Here is a 17,767-nt window from a genome sequence, read left to right on the forward strand (position 1 = left end):
ATAAATTTTAAAGTAGGATTCGGTCTTATCACTTCTAACTGATGCGAGTACAAGCGCTATAATGAAATCATCAATAAAATGCTATTTTGTAGGTCTGTACATTAAGAAAATATAAATCTAAAATAGCACTAATTCAAAAGAAGTAACAGCTTCCCAGGTTTTTAAATGGGTATCTTTGAGGAAGTTACACTTTGTAATAGTAATAAATAATAATATATTACAGAAAGTTACAACAGTACATGTTAGTAAATGCAAAAATTCAAAACTCCTAAAAATGGCTATTTTCGCCCATTAAGGTTAGAATGACTTAAACTCTTCAAATAATATGCAAGTTCTAAATTTAAATATTATCTTGATGTATTAAATTGCGTAGAGTGCAGGCATTCTCAAAAAATCACGAGTGGAATGCTATTTCACAGGACAATACATAAAAAGGGACTCGCGTTAAAACTTTCATAACTCAGAGATAAATAATCGTATCCAGAATGTTGAATACGAAAATTGTAAAAGAAGAGCTATACTATACGATAGTATTATCCAAGAGATCTTAACGAAATTCTAACGTGATAGGCACAGTCTAAGACAGATTCGGTTCCAGCGCAACAAATTGCTTCGGAAACAGCTATTTCCATGCAGTCATCAAAATCTTGCAGGTCTGTGTTATAAACCATTATAGTAATGTTTGATGTATAATTTTCTTACTTTTTTAAGAATACAGATTAAACTATTTTAAACGGAAGATCAAATAATGTCTAAGTTTACCCATTAATATATCAAAATATTTATGTAAATTAAAAAAAAATTAAAGAAAACAAAACTGACGAATAACAATATATATTCTAAAAGTATTATAAGTACTATGCTGAAATTTTTTTGTTATTGATTTAAATAATCATGTTTTATTTACATTAATTACAAAACTTTCTTTATTGTTTACCAGGGACAAACTGTAGCTAATTTTTTTTTAACAACCATAGTCAACTTATATGAAAGGTATTTATTATATCTTTTTACGTAATTACCATAGACCAGGAAAAGAAACATTCTGACAAAAAAGTGCGGAAGTTAGTTTGCCGCCTATTTTAGAAGCTTTTTGTATTGAGTATCAATAATAATTTGTTTTGGACTTTTTTTTAATGAATTCAACAGGAAAAATGCTACGATCAGAAAATTACTTTTCCATGCCGGTATTGGGCTAAAAAAATTATCCGAAAAAATTCAGTTGTCCAAAACAATTTATTACCGATACTCACTATAAAAAGCTTCCAAAACAGGCGGCAAATTAACTTCCGCACTTTTTTTAAAAACGAGGGGTTGGGGCGTCTTCTTTTCCTGGTCTATTATTATTACTTATACAATTCGTGTTAATAAATTTAAAAAAAAATTTATTTTCAATTTAAAACCTTTTGCCTCCTACCTTAAGGCCTATATAAGGATTATAATTCATTAATAGGGAGTGAGCGCAAAGCGCGCACGGCGGCAGAGCCCTACTAGTGTATATATATATATATATATATATATATATATATATATATAATGTACAATGTTGAAATTTAAAAGAACTCGTGGTAAATAAAACACTAAGGTTTCTCTGTAAAACAAAGTTTGTATTTTTTATTAGATAAACTTTCTTATTTACAATATTTACAATATTTACAATGATCAAACTTCTTACCTGTAAAACAAAGAAACGACATTCAATGTTGATTATTTACCGTTTCTCTTTTACAGTTATATGACTTATGATACACTAACTAGTCCTGCACTCAACTAAGTTAAATTACTCTGCCCGCGTTTAACTGTTCTAATATCATATTGTATAAAGAGACATTTACGTTACCGACACTTGTAGCGGTGCGGGGAAATTCAAATCATATTAAGGTAGTATACTTCCTTACATCTCCCCCACCACGAAAAATAAAAATTTAATATTTTTTGTCTAACAGCCGAAATATTCTATCATATTTATGTCCTCGTCAATGTCATTTTCTGTATGGATGAGCGGAATGAGCTTCGAAACGTGAAATAAATTGGACTCTACTTTTTTGTGTCCTGTATTGATTTCATAGATTGAATTTGATATTTTATTCAGAATTTTGTATGGCCCGATTCTTAATTCGTCCAATTTTTTTCTATTTAGTTTATTACCATTCTCTACGAATACTAAATCTCCAGTCTGGAATGGATAATTTTCCCTACCTTTATCGTACTTCGCTTTATTGTAGTTGTGATACTTCATACTATTCTCTAATGCTATCTTTCTGTCTTTATTTAAGTTTTTATTTTTTATTTTATTTTTGAGTTTATCTGGTACGATTGAATTGTCTACTCCTGATAATAGATAACTTGGGGTAAATTTTATGACTGTATGTATTGTTTCATTATAAATTTTTACGCATTCATGTGCTATTGATGTCCAAGCTGATTTTTTGTCTTTTTTTTCATTAAGTTTGCATCTGATTTTGTTAACTAGTGTCTGATTTAATCTTTCGTTGAGTCCATTTGAGAAAGATGCATCCTTTGATGTAAATATTAGTGGTATATTTTCTCCATTTAAAAAATCTTTGAATTCTTTGGAATTAATTCCAGGATACTGATAGAATCATTTCTATTTTGTTATTTATTGATATTAACTTTATTAGCTTTATAAAATCATTTGCGATTTGTGTTTTAGAAGTTAGTATATATGCATAGCGCGTGAAATGATCTATTAAAAGATGTAAATATTTTTTTTGTTGATCTCTGACCTCCAAAACCACCAATTGTATCAATTGAAACTATCTGAAATGGATATTCAGCCGGACCAAGATGTGACATAAAACCATATTTATTTTGGCCTCTAGATTTATTTTTTATGCATGTTTCGCAGTTTTTGCAAGTCTCTTGAATATTTTTATCCATATTTTTCGCTGTGTAGTATGATTTTACCATATATTTCAATTGATTAATGCCTATGTGGCAAAATTTTTCATGTATTTTTTTTAAAATTCTTTACTGAAATTTTCTGATAATAAAATTTTATTGTTTTTCTTTTTTCTTTTACAACAATATATATTATTTTCTAAAATGAGTTTATCCTTTTTTTGTTCTATATTTTTATTTCTTTTTTGGTCTTCTAAGATGTCATTAAAAGTTATTAAATTTACAATTTTTAGATCATCGTCGTTATTATTTTCCGGGTTCAATACTGGATTTCTGCTTAAGCTGTCAGCTTCTAAATTTTGTTTTCCTGGATTGTATTTCACCTTGAAGTCGTATTGTGATAAGTAATAGGTCAAGTCACCTAACTCTTCGTCTGTTCGTGATTTGATGTTTAGGTTTTCCAGTGGTTTATGATCTGTGAAAACTATGAATGATTTTCCTAGAAGCCAATGTTGCCAAAATTTTAGTGCTTCTTTAATAGCTAAACACTCTAGATAAATTGCCTTTTTTTTTTTTGAGCCTGATTTAATTTTCTTAAAAAGTAAGCCACTGGTTCATCTTCTCCGTTTGTTTGTTGTTGTTTTAGAACTGCTCCAATACCTTTCAAACTAGCATCTGTGTAGATGTGTATGGGTAAATTTTGGTCGAATATAGCTAGAATTGGTTGAGTGGATAGAAAATTCTTTAATTGATCAAAAGCTTTTTGACATTCCTTAGTCCATATAAATTTCTCATTTTTTTTTTTTTTAGTAACTTGTGGAGAGGATCTAAAATCGACGCAATGTTCGGAATATATTTATGAAAAAAATTTATCTTACCAAGGAACTGTCTTATATTCTTTTGAGTTGTTGGCGTTGGAAAATTTTGTATTGAAATTAAGTTATTTTTTAATGGTGATACTGTATTGTAACTAATTATGTGGCCTAAATATTTAACTGAGCTTTCTGCAAATCTGCATTTTGAAAATTTCAATTTAAATCCTTCTCTTGCTATTGCTTCCAATAATTTTTTTAAATGTACTATGTGTTCTGTAAATGTTTTAGAAAATATTAATATGTCGTCTATGTAATTAACTGTCAAATTTGTAAGTTCATGTTTTCTTATAATAATAGATAAAATTCTTTGGAAAATCGCTGGCGATGTTTTTAAACCGAAGGGGAGACATGTCCACTGATAATGACCTTCTTGTGTTATGAATCCCGTCTTGTATTTATCTACTATTCTTAAAGGTATTGCCCAGAATGCTGAATTAATATCTAAAGTTGTATAATATTTGCAATTTCTTGTTTTCGTTAATAAATCGTCTATTAAAGGAAATGGTTGTGTTTGAGGAATAACTAATTTATTTAAACCTCTGAAGTCTATACATAGCCTTGATTTTTTATTTTCATCTTTTTTATACGCTAGAGTTACTGGAGCAGCAAAAGAGCTATAGGATTCTTCAATTATCCCTCGGTTTAATAATTCTGTTATTTGTGTTTCTATTTCTTTTCTGTCTATTTCTGTACATCTATAAGGCCTTTTAGAACAACATTTATCTATTACTAAATCTATTCTTGCTTCATAATTTTGTATCCTTCCTGTATCATACTTATCTTTTGCAAACAGTATCTTATAGCTTTCAATTAATTGATTTATCTGTTCTTTTTTATATTCATTTAAGTGGTTGATTGCTATATCAAATTCATCTGTATTTATGTTTTCATTAAAATTTATTTCAAAATTTGGTTCTTTAATTTCATTTTTTTTATTTGTATCTGTTGATGTAGAATTAGCTTTTATTTCAAATTCTTTTTTGTTATTAGGACCATTGATTGTATCATTTTTATCTTCTTTCAATTTTGAGATATATTGATCATCAGAAATTATCTGTTTTATTTCTAAATTTTCATTTTGTGTTCATTGAAATTTTTGGATACAATCTAACCCTATCAAAAAGTCATAGTTGAAATTATCATTACTAATTACAAAGGCGTTTATGTTTCTTTCTATATCAAAAATTTTTGCTTTTAGTTTAATTATTCCTTCTATTCTTTCCACACCATTAATTGATCTTATGTTACTTAGTTTTACATTTTTATCTTTATTATTTATATGTAAAAGTTTAGCATTTATTAAAGTTACATTTGAACCAGAGTCATAAATACCTTTTACTGTAGTTGTGTTGTTCAGTGTAACATTTAATTCAATTAATGGTGGTGCATCTAGTTTTTTGGATTCTCATCACTAAATTCCACTTCAAGTGCTGCATTGCCAGTAATAAATTTACTTTGTTTTTCTGCTTTAAACCAGCATTTATCCTCTTCATGGTATCGCAGTCCTTTGTTTTTTCTTTACATATTGAACATGGTTTCTTTTCAAATTTTTGTTTATCACTATAATTTTTGCTTCTGTTATTTAATGACCGCTTATAAACAATATATTCTAATTTACTGATTTCGTTAAATACATCTTCTGATTTCTGTAACGTCTCTCTATCAAGCATGTTTGCTACGTGATTTAGCAACCCCAGTACAATGAGATCAATTAAGGTTCCAGAGTCAATGTTTTTTCTAATTTCTAATAAGAGTTTTTCTTTTTTTATTGCACATTCTAGTAGTGTACCTGTTGTATATTTAAATGTGTGTGCATACCTAATTGAACTCCAACCTTTGTTTGCGAATGTTTCGCAGAAATTTTGTTTCCATAAATTCCAATCAGATTCTATTGAATGTTTAGTCATCATACCTTGATACCAGTCGACACATGGTTTGTCCAACAGCAGGCGTAAAATGTTAATTTTCTCCTTATCTTCAGTAACCACTAATCTGTTACACTCATCTTCAAAGAATGATATCCATTGCAAAGCATTAATATTTCTGTTTGTAAATTTTTCGATTGTAAAGTGATCTGCTCTTTGTGCCATACTTTTATGATCATTTCGTTGAGTTTATAATATTTTTTCGAGAATTTTAACTAAAGAGTTTTCATCTATACATTCTTTAGCTTTTTGTTTACTTTCATTCATAACATCTTCCAAATACGTATCATTGAACTGAATATTTCCATCTTCGTCTACGTACGTCTTTTCTAGTGTCTGTGATAATGTCATCCAAACACTCCTCGTTTGATGTCTTTTGGTTAATGAATTTTTAATCTTCGTAAATGCTGGTGTGGCAATCAGTTCTGTGTGTAAGCTTCCTGGTTGGAATTGTATTGGTATACTAAATATCTGATTGTCTGGCGTTTCTATTGAGGTTATGCACGTGACATTAAATTTTCCATCTAAAGTTGCTTTTATAGTAAAAGTAAATTTCAACTTTTCCATCGCGATCAGTTAATTGTTTTTTGTAACAAGAATGTTGTTTTATAATGTACAATGTTAAAATTTAAAAGAACTCGTGGTAAATAAAACACTAAGGTTTCTCTGTAAAACAAAGTTTGTATTTATTATTAGATAAACTTTCTTATTAACAATATTTACAATATTTACAATGATCAAACTTCTTACCTGTAAAACAAAGAAACGACATTCAATGTTAATTATTTACCGTTTCTCTTTTACAGTTATATGACTTATGATACACTAACTAGTCCTGCACTCAACTAATTTAAATTACTCTGCCCGCGTTTAACTGTTCTAATATCATATTGTATAAAGATACATTTACGTTACCGACACTTGTAGCGGTGCGGGGAAATTCAAATCATATTAAGGAAGTATACTTCCTTACACACACACATATATATATATATATATATATATATATGTATTCCTTTTTGATTAAAAAAATTAATTAAAGAAAAATTAGCTTTCGTACTACATTCTGTGGTCTCAAATCAATATCTGACTCTATACGTACAAAAAAGTTATTCAGATTCTTACATCTCCAAAAGGCAAGATAGAATTGTTAATGACAAATAAAGGCTAAAAAAAAAATTTTTTTTAAATGGGAAAGACGTACGATTTTCTTTCAAGAAAGTTTTATGTGGGTTGAATACTTTATTCCCAATTTTTTACTAGACACAAGTTTTTCTTTAATATTGTATTTTACTAATTTTATTGTTTTTGATTTTGTTCCATTACATAACTAATTTACTCTACTTACGTTTCCAATTAACATTACTACTGCTATAACTTTTAAATTAATTATTCAGATAAAAGACTTGTAAATATTGCAGATAATATCCAAAACTTGCACTGTTTAACTAATTTAAATGTTATCATAAAATTTATTGTTGTCAATATCTGTATGTGTTGCTTTATCTACACTATAATAATTTTCAGTAAAAATATATTCATATTTAACGTGTGCACAATATGTTTTCACCATTTTCTTGGAACAACGAATGTTGTAACAATTCCATTTCCATTTTTAAAAAAAAAATTTAATGACACACTTTCGACAAATTATGTATTTTTAAAAAGTTTATTATTATTTCTGAAATATCGTTTGGATTGATAAACTATTTTAAAAGCTTTTTTTTAGATAATTGATGTTTTATCTCTATTAATTAAATGAATTTCCCTCACTTTTTCTTATTTCGTAGTTCCAAGAATGAACTTTCAACATTGTCTGATTCTATTGGTGAATTGAAAGTGTTTTTCTTTGTTATTTTCTTAAAGGGAAGTAATTATGTAAGATAAGTCAATGCCATACACAAAACTTTTTTTTCAGTTGAATTAAAATAATAAATCTATATCTTATAGAAAAATTTATTACTTTTACCACTAGGGACACACAATAAAAATAATTTTTTGTTTATTCTTACAGATTTGATGGGAAGTATTGTTATTTTTATTCTTTAAAAGAGGATAAAATTTATCACACATTTTTTTGCATACCAAAAGTAAAAAACGACGCACAAAATTTTTGTCACAAAGATGTCTTATAACAGTAACAGATTCCTTTAAAATATTATCAATTTAGAAATCATGCTCTATCAAACCCACTTTTATAGCAGTTTCCTAATAATTTTTTAATGTGTTATTCAATAATTTGAAACATAAAGCAAATTTTTTTTACCAACTATTAATTTTTAAGAAAACTGCTTCTGATCTTTTGAAAACCAAAATAAATTTAAATTACTTATTGTAATATTTTTTCTTATACAAACAGGGATTTTGGCTATGTTAAACATGCTTGATACTGATACAACATCTAGGGGTTGTGGGTTCGATTTACGAATACTAAATGAGATTATTATAAATTAAGTGTTAACTAAAGTTTTTTATTAATATTATTGTTAAATTTTTTTCAAAACTTTAGTTTTTATAGATATAGCGGGTTATTTTCATAAATTACTCTACGGACCCCTGTTAAGGTAGTTGTCGGAAAATACACTTTCATACAGTTTTACTAAAACTTCGAGAATATGTTTAAACTTTTAGAAAGCTTAGTCATGCCACTTCTTTGATATTCTTGTTTAAAGATTGATACTTTAATGTGAGAGTTATTGGAAAAGCGTTTAATGAAGGTATATTTTTACTAATATCTTAAAAACAACTTTTACCGTTCTCTATTAAAAAACTGATACATGATAAGTAAAAGTGCTGACAGCTAAATACGTGACAACAGTGTATGCATTCTAAATATACATTTGCCCAAGGCAGACGTCTTTTATGTAGTATATTTCGTAAGATTATAGTATAAAATAAGGTAGCAATACAGTATTCAAGAACTAATATGTAATAATAAAGTTTCAATTGCACTTTTGTTGTACTTATTCATAGCATACATCAAAATATGTTATAATTATGTGTTCAGCGTTGACTAGTAGGTTAAAGAAAAGGGTGGGGAGTGAGTTGTGATGCGAGGGAAGTAGAAGAGAGAGACAGAGAGAGCGGTAGAAGAAAGGAGAAGCGAGAAACGGCGCGCGTCTACCGAAAAGCGGCAGTTGCTATACTACTCTAGCCCTGGGTAGGTCTCTCCCGCTGATCACAGAGCTGTCCTCTAACCTGAGCGAAAAGACCCACTGCATTGCTGCTAACCCTGGAGCTGACCTCCATCTGCGTACACTCACTGCACTGCTGCTAACCTGGGGCTGATCTCCATCTGCCTAGACGGGCTGTTCTCGTCCACACTCACTGGGAGCTTTTCTCTGGTCGACTGCTGAGCTGTTCTCTGGTCGATTCCTACCGTTCTCCTGCGGAGATCTTCCTCGGAGCCGTCAACCCTCGACGCCGCAGGTATTTGTCGCCGTATGGTCAATTGTATCAAAGCGTGAGCGCGTTTGCGGATTTGTTCCGCCTCGATAGCTTCATGAGCGTTCGTAGGTAATATGGATGCTTGTACGCGGCATTGAGCATAGAGATTCGCGTCAACGTATCAGCGTGGTTTGGTGCGTTGCTTTGTTGTGTATCCGTTTCTGCGTATGTGTAACACGTCCACGGGCATTGTATCAATCGTGTACTACTCCGGGGTGTGCGTGTACCCTTTTAGCGTGTGTGCCGCTTTCGCGTCCAGTGTGTATAATCATAACGTCGCGTGTTCACGTGAATAACCTATAACTGTACGCAACAGCGTGGTGTGCTCGTCGTGTGTGATTTGAGAGCTGAGTCTGAGTGTCGTGGTGTGTTGTTCATTTGTATGCCGGAATCTGTGTGTTAGCTCAGTGCTAACTAACATTGTTAAGCCTAAGTTCTATAAATGTAAAGAATATATATCTCCTTAAATATAGCCTATTGTTCTTTCTTAGCATCTCCCGGCATACCCTGTCCTCACCATATATATTGAATAGTTTGGCTGTTTCAACAACATTTTTTGGTGCCCCGGGTGAGGAATTGTATGTCGGGCTGTGTTACGATTGCGCGTCGGTTTCGTGTTTCAGCGGCGTGCGTCTCGCTTTCTGTCTCTCTCTCACCCAGTAGCATCAGTATTAACAGGCAGACCCCTTAAGTTAACCTTGACAATTGTTGATATATTCTCAAGTAGTGTAAGCGTCTAGTTCCATAGCGCGTACCCCTGCCTAGCAACTATGAGCCCATCTACGCTGAAGAAGGCCGTCCTGCTGCAAACAGCGCGCTTCAAAGAAATAGAGACTATGAGTCAGCGTTTTTCGAGTCTTCCCGCCGACGTGCGCAACTCTCTCACAAAACACGCTATTACCAAGCGTATTCATGCTCTCGATAAAGTGTGGCATGAAGCCCGGTCTACGCACGCTGACATTATCGTTCTTGACGGTGCTTCCTCCGACCCGCATGTAACCAACGAGGCGTTTATCGCTGTTTCAAAGCAATACGAGAATTACATGGACGTCCTGTTAAACGTGCTCACCGAGCTAGAGGCCCTAGAAGATTCTAACCCCCGAGGAAAAAATGAATCAAACGTTTCCGTCAACATTGACCACCAATTGGCCCACTTACCTAAATTAGCGCTCCCTACCTTCTCAGGTAATTATGAAGATTGGGAGAGTTTCTCTGGACTGTTCGAATCCTTAGTTCACGAGGTTGGGTCGATTCCAGATGTAAATAAATTACAATACTTAAAATTATGCCTCACCGGGGTAGCCTCTAATTTAGTCAAGGATGTAGCTCTAAAGGGAGAAAACTACACTTCCACTTGGAAGACTTTGCTAGAGCGTTTCTGCAATCCTCGGTTGACCATCAATAACTTACTAAATGCACTTTATGCCCTTCCCCACTTGACTCGTGAGTCTGCCAAGGACTTAAGGACTTTTAGTGACGAAGCACAACGCATAGTCCGGGCTTTGGAGAACCTCAAAATGCCGGTCCAGCACTGGAACGTGTGGCTGATCCACCTGTTGTCTGGGCGTTTGGACACCATTTCAAGGAAGGCCTGGGAACTCGACATGAGTGTCACTGACCGTTCTGCGGTAGCACGCGCCAGCGTTAGTTCTACTGAATTAAACGCTCTTGACCGTTTTCATACTTTCGCTAAATTTATAGAATTTATAGAAAATCGAGTGCAAGGATTAAGTATGCTGGGATTAGGTTCCAGGGTGACCGCATCTAACCCTGCTCTGAATAACAACCAGGGTGCTTCAAACACTGGCCCTATACGCAAGGCGCATTTAGCTAAGCAATTGAGAAGCTCAAACTCCCCAGCTTGTCCCCTCTGCAATGGTGTGCATCCAATTTGGAAATGCCCACAGTTCAGGGCCTTGACACCTTTTGAAAGGAAAAATGAAGCCCGCCGTTTCAGCTTATGTTTCAACTGCTTAGGAAACCATCGGTTTGACGCCTGCAAATCAATTGTTCGCTGCCTTACCTGTAAGGACACCCACCATACTCTGCTGCATCTTGAGAAGCCTAAATCGCTTGATCAGCGCAACGTTTCAGGATCCAATTTACCACCTCCTAAAGGTTCGGATTCAGGATTCAATGTCAAGTCCTACCACTCGGCCCCTTCCTTGCCCATCTCGTCAGTGATTCTTGCTACAGCTCAGATCGAGATACTTGGACCCTCGGGCACGATAATCAAGGCTAGAGCCTTACTAGATCAAGGATCCGAAAGTTCTTTCGTTACCGAATCCATGGTGCAATTGTTGAGATTACCGAAGATACCCATTCAAATTACCCTTGAAGGCATCGGAGCGTCTCATTCCGGAGTCTCTAAGGCAATAGTGACACTCCGACTACGTTCACTAAGGTCCACCCAATCCTCCCTTGAATTGAGCGCCCTTGTGCTACCCCGTTTGACTTCTCACCTCTCAGATCGGAGCCCACCAATTCTTCAACCGTCAGCTATAAGGAAGCTCGAGTTAGCGGATCCAGAATTTTGGAAGGGAGGATCAGTAGATGTTATCCTTGGGGCGGACGTTTATGGCAAGCTCCTTAAATCAGGGTTGAAGAGGTTCCCTAACACAAACCTGATTGCTCAAAACACCACCCTAGGATGGATAGTGTCTGGAATCATAGCTGAAAGCTTGCCAAGGCGGGCGGTTAATCCATGCCCTCAATCCATACACGTTCTGCACACTACGTATGAGGATCAACTCAGCGATCTCATCCAAAGGTTTTGGACCGTAGATGAGATCGCGACCAGTTCTTCCTTAGCCGAGCCGAATTCAGAATACTGTGAATGGCAGTATCAAACGACGCATAGCCGTGACCGGAATGGCCGCTACATGGTCCAATTGCCTCTCAAGGAGGGCATACCCCCCCTGGGCCGAGAAACAAGGCAGACGGCTCTAGCGACACTGACCAGTTTACATAGGCGCCTAACCCAAGATTCCTGGCTCCGTGACCAGTATCACGAATTCTTAACCTGTTACGAAGCTCAGGGACACATGGCTAAGGTGCCTCCGGCCGCGGTCAATAATCCAACAGCCTGGTACCTGCCTCATCATGCCGTCGTCACCGGACCCACCCATAAACGAAAGGTTAGAGTCGTTTTCGATGGATCCAGGAAAACACGAAGCCATTCACTGAATGATTACCTGCATTCCGGTCCTCCCCTTCAAGCTGAGCTGTCGCTCGTACTACTTAATTGGCGTAGACCCCGCTACGCTTTTACAGCGGACATCGTGAGGATGTTCAGGCAAATACGGATGGAGCCGGCTCATCAAGACTATCAAAGAATTCTATGGGCTCCCTCCCCAGATGTCCCTCCCGTGGATTATCGCTTAACTACCGTGACTTACGGTACGAACTGCGCTCCCTTCTTAGCAATCCGCACACTCAGGCAACTAGCTAACGACGAACGTCATAAGTTTCCCCAAGGAGCTCAAATCATTGAGGAAGGGACCTACGTGGATGATATGTTCGTTGGGGATGACACTCTCAGTGGAGCTTTGCACAAGAGGAAGGAACTCATATCTATTCTCGCCACCGCGGGGATGACGTTGGACAAGTGGTCCGCTAATCATCCTGACCTTATTCCCACGAGTAAATGTGAAGGGCCAAACGGCTACATAAAGGGTGTCGGTGAAGATGGAGTAGTTAAGATATTGGGACTTCAGTGGAACCCCTCTAAAGACGAGTTCACGTTCCAAGTTAACCCACCTGAGGATCTTAAAGGGAACGTCACCAAACGTATGGTTCTTTCTCGAATCGCCCGACTGTATGACCCCTTTGGCTGGGTCTCACCCGTAGTGGTCAAAGCCAAGTTCTTGATGCAAGACCTGTGGATATTGCGTAGTGGTTGGGATGAACCCATCCCCGTTGAGATGCGTAAACAATGGATTTCCTATTGTGAGTCCCTCCCCAACCTAAACGAGCTAACCATTCCCCGTTGGATTGGGACAAGCACTGATCAGAAATACGAACTCCACGGGTTTTCCGACGCGTCTAAACAAGGCATGGCGGCAGTTCTGTACCTCAAGGTTACAACAAAGGCAGGCGGACACCACAGTAATTTGCTTATATCAAAGACCAAGGTAGCTCCAGTCAAGACCCTAAGCATACCTAACCTTGAGTTGTGCGCCGCCGCTCTTCTGGTCAAGTTAATCCGTCATATTCGAAGTTCTGACTTCTTTCGTCCATTACCAGTATTTGCTTGGACCGATAGCCAGATCGTCCTCGATTGGCTTAACAAACACCCTCGGCAGTGGAAAACGTTCGTGGCTAACCGCGTGGCATTCATTCAAACCGAACTGCCTACCGCTACTTGGTCTCACGTACCCTCCAGTGAAAATCCGGCTGATCTCGCCTCGCGGGGTTGCACACCCTCGAGCCTGATCGGCTCCCGTCTGTGGTGGTATGGACCGTCCTGGCTGCTCCAGGGTCCCCTTCGTTGGCCGGTACAAGCTCAAAGGGTTCGAGTTTTCACCACTATTTCGACCCCAAAAGAGCCAGAATTGCTCACTCGGTTCTCTTCTCTGTCCAAGCTGGAGCGAGTTATCGCGTACTGCCTACGTCCTCTTCGAGTTCTCCGGGCAAAACGGTCAGGTTTAACCCCCCTGGCCCCTTTTCTATCGTCAGCCGAGTTGTCTCAAGCCCGCCACGTCGCTATCCGGTTGTCGCAATCACACGATTTTGCGACAGAATTGGGCAACCTGTCACAACAGAAGCCGTTGCCGAAGCATCATTTTTTGAACAAGCTCAATCCGATCTTTGATCCGGAAACCGGAATCCTTCGAGTTGGGGGGCGTCTGTCCAAGGCAACCCTGTCAATTGATCGCAAACACCCCCCCATCCTCTCGGGCCGTTCAGCTCTAAGTCGCCTGTTTGTCCGGCGAGCTCATTTTCTTTGCCTCCACGGTGGACCCCTTCTGACATCAGCGACTGTTTCACGATGGGTATGGATCACGGGCCGAAACAAGATAGTCAAGACTTTAGTACGTCAATGTGTCCCGTGTCAAAAGGTAAAGCCTAAGCTGATTCATCAGATGATGGGGGATTTACCTTCAGACCGAGTAACTGTCGCTCGCCCCTTTCTGAAGGCAGGACTAGATTATGCCGGACCCATCTCCGTTAGACCCAGCAAAATTCGAGGAAACTGTACGAGCAAGGGGTACATAGTACTCTTTGTTTGCTTTACTACTCGAGCTATCCATCTTGAGCTTGTGAGCGACCTCACTTCTGCTGCATTTATCGCAGCCTTCCGTCGGTTTGTCAGCCGTCGCGGGCCTTGTAAACGGTTATTCAGTGACAACGCTACCACCTTTCATGGAGCTGACCATGAGCTAAGGAATATGTTCCATCGAGCTTCTATCTTTTATCAGAGAGCGGCCGCTGTACTAGCTAACGACGGTACCACGTGGTCCTTTATCCCACCAAGCTCGCCCCATTGTGGAGGACTTTGGGAAGCGGGCGTGAAGTCTACCAAGCATCATCTAAAACGAACAATTGGGGAACACGCTCTCACTTACGAGGAATTGTACACCTTGTTAACAGAGATTGAGGCTTGCCTCAATTCTCGGCCCTTGACTCCACTCGCTGAGGACGCGAACGATCTGCAGGCTCTCACCCCAGCATTAGCCCGTGTAATCGCCACCCACCCAGGACCTGACGCTCTGGTACGGGTAGTTACAGTCAAAACCGCTACCGGAACCCTTCGTCGACACGTCTCTCGAGTTTGCCCCCTTCTGTTAAAAACAGAGGCAATTTCTACGACCCACACCACTTAGTAAGCAAATATTCACCCTAGGTGAATAGGCGGGCGGCATGTTCAGCGTTGACTAGTAGGTTAAAGAAAAGGGTGGGGAGTGAGTTGTGATGCGAGGGAAGTAGAAGAGAGAGACAGAGAGAGCGGTAGAAGAAAGGAGAAGCGAGAAACGGCGCGCGTCTACCGAAAAGCGGCAGTTGCTATACTACTCTAGCCCTGGGTAGGTCTCTTCCGCTGATCACAGAGCTGTCCTCTAACCTGAGCGAAAAGACCCACTGCATTGCTGCTAACCCTGGAGCTGACCTCCATCTGCGTACACTCACTGCACTGCTGCTAACCTGGGGCTGATCTCCATCTGCCTAGACGGGCTGTTCTCGTCCACACTCACTGGGAGCTTTTCTCTGGTCGACTGCTGAGCTGTTCTCTGGTCGATTCCTACCGTTCTCCTGCGGAGATCTTCCTCGGAGCCGTCAACCCTCGACGCCGCAGGTATTTGTCGCCGTATGGTCAATTGTATCAAAGCGTGAGCGCGTTTGCGGATTTGTTCCGCCTCGATAGCTTCATGAGCGTTCGTAGGTAATATGGATGCTTGTACGCGGCATTGAGCATAGAGATTCGTGTCAACGTATCAGCGTGGTTTGGTGCGTTGCTTTGTTGTGTATCCGTTTCTGCGTATGTGTAACACGTCCACGGGCATTGTATCAATCGTGTACTACTCCGGGGTGTGCGTGTACCCTTTTAGCGTGTGTGCCGCTTTCGCGTCCAGTGTGTATAATCATAACGTCGCGTGTTCACGTGAATAACCTATAACTGTACGCAACAGCGTGGTGTGCTCGTCGTGTGTGATTCGAGAGCTGAGTCTGAGTGTCTTGGTGTGTTGTTCATTTGTATGCCGGAATCTGTGTGTTAGCTCAGTGCTAACTAACATTGTTAAGCCTAAGTTCTATAAATGTAAAGAATATATATCTCCTTAAATATAGCCTATTGTTCTTTCTTAGCATCTCCCGGCATACCCTGTCCTCACCATATATATTGAATAGTTTGGCTGTTTCAACAACATTATGTAATAAATTATGAAATCAATTAAAACGAACATGATTTGACAAATTCGCATGCATGTGAATCACGAATAGATAAAAAAGTCCTATTAAAAAATACTTGGAATTTGTAGAAAATATCTTTTTCCAAACAACTAACAAAACTTTTTATCAATTTCTTATCATTATTTATTCTTGGTTTATTGTTAATTTTCTCTGATAAATAATTCTTCACGTGTTTCGCTCCTTCAAAAGTGAATTTTTTTTTTTTTCAAAAAGATCTACGGTACTTCTTCTATAGCTAGTCCCTTTAGCCTATTTTTTTAACGCCTTTTAATTTACTTAAGTCAGTGCCAAAAACAGTTTTGATTTTTTCATTTTGCAATTAAGTAAATTATTTTCTTCAGAGATAATACATACTAATCTGTTTAATGATAAAATGTTCTCAATAGCGCTGTGAAAATTAAGATTTTTTCTAAATTGTTCCTCTTAATTATTTTTTTTTATTTTTGAAAGCTTAAACATGCCAGCTCCACTTCTATCGGGAAGGAATTTTTTAAAGAGAGTACAAGAGTTGGAAAATTCAACAATATTGCTGGAATCTTTAATCATATCGTTTTCAGAAACCACTCGAACGAAATTTTCATTTTGCTTTTACCTTTCTGATTTGTTTAGTTCATGTCTACGTAGTTTTTTAAATTTAAATTTAGTTTTTATTAATCTTTAAGCCTTAACTCATCATCTTTTTATAAAATATTTATCTGTTTTATCTGTGTACCTGCCAGGGAGAGCTTTATCTTTTCAGTCATCAGCAAAACAGATTTCTCGCCATCGTTTTTTGTACAAACAGCATTAGACATTCTAAAACCTGTAGCACTACTCTTACTGAGACATCTGTTTTTGGGTAGTTTATATGCTATCATATTATTGATACTTTTGTTACTTTGACTAGACGCTGCAACAAAAAATTTTTATGAACTGTTTACCTACATATCAAAAAGATTTTGCAATTTTTTCTATAGTACCTCATTTTTAAGTTGAATTGTGTGTGACGTTAATTAATTAGTATTACATCAGTCTCCGCAGTTAGTGTGTCGATTAAACACGTGATCCGAAATAGTTAGATTAGCTGTAGCTTAAGGTGGTTCGCCAGTGGGTTTATTCGCAGAGTAGTAACAGCTAAAGATACCATACATATCATATCACTCTCTTACTGTGAACAGACTTAAACAGGTAGGTATACATTGTATACCTTCTGTAAAGTACTATGCTATAACCCATAACTGTAGTAGTGAAAACTCTCGTCAGCTGAGCAAGCATAAACGTAAACCTCATAGAATATTGTAAAAAAAATATTTCTCCATTCTCTTCATCGAACGAGAGGAAAGAAAAAAGAATAATTTGTAATACAAAAACGATATGACAAGAGAGAAATTGATTGCTTCGACAGCGAAGAAAAAGGTTGTCAAAACTCAAGTAGTAAGTATAATAGTATGTTTAATAGTGTACCCTAAAAGCTGCACCTTTGTCGATAGTTTTAAGTGCTCATACTAAAAAACAGCTTAGCCAAATTCGTGGAAGCGGGCGTTTTTACAACAGTTTGAGTGGTAAAAAAGCATTTATCACAAAAAAAAAAAAAAAAAAAAAAAAACTATAAGAGGGGTCTCGAGACCCCCGACAGAAGCGAAGCTGCTTTATGTGTGGAAACAAAACATTATCCGACATCAATGCTTTTAGATAAGTGAGCGGATTCACTCATATACTTGCCAAAGGACACACACATATGTATGTTTCAAATATCCAATAATTTATTGGCAA

At 37.1% G+C, this 17,767-nt stretch overlaps 2 protein-coding genes across 3 annotated transcripts in view; one reads left to right on the plus strand and one right to left on the minus strand.

The window, feature by feature from the left end:
• The window catches only part of LOC106644921 (uncharacterized), a 115,253-nt gene that overhangs the window by 71,920 nt on the left and 25,566 nt on the right, over positions 1-17,767 (minus strand). The gene's annotated exons all lie outside the window — the stretch shown is intronic.
• On the plus strand, positions 9,880-14,934 carry LOC149375816 (uncharacterized). Its single transcript, XM_089596763.1, has one exon. The coding sequence runs from the start codon at positions 9,880-9,882 to the stop codon at positions 14,932-14,934; it is 5,055 nt and encodes a 1,684-aa protein (XP_089452889.1).

This window comes from Copidosoma floridanum, unplaced genomic scaffold (assembly GCF_036245765.1).
Source record: "Copidosoma floridanum isolate Cflo_tuat_1 unplaced genomic scaffold, Cflo_Japanese_pri ptg000004l, whole genome shotgun sequence".
Classification (NCBI taxonomy): domain Eukaryota; kingdom Metazoa; phylum Arthropoda; class Insecta; order Hymenoptera; family Encyrtidae; genus Copidosoma; species Copidosoma floridanum.

Excerpts from the sequence above, each read along its gene's own strand:
- LOC149375816 (XM_089596763.1), top strand. The coding sequence starts at position 9,880 with ATGAGCCCATCTACGCTGAAGAAGGCCGTCCTGCTGCAAACAGCGCGC.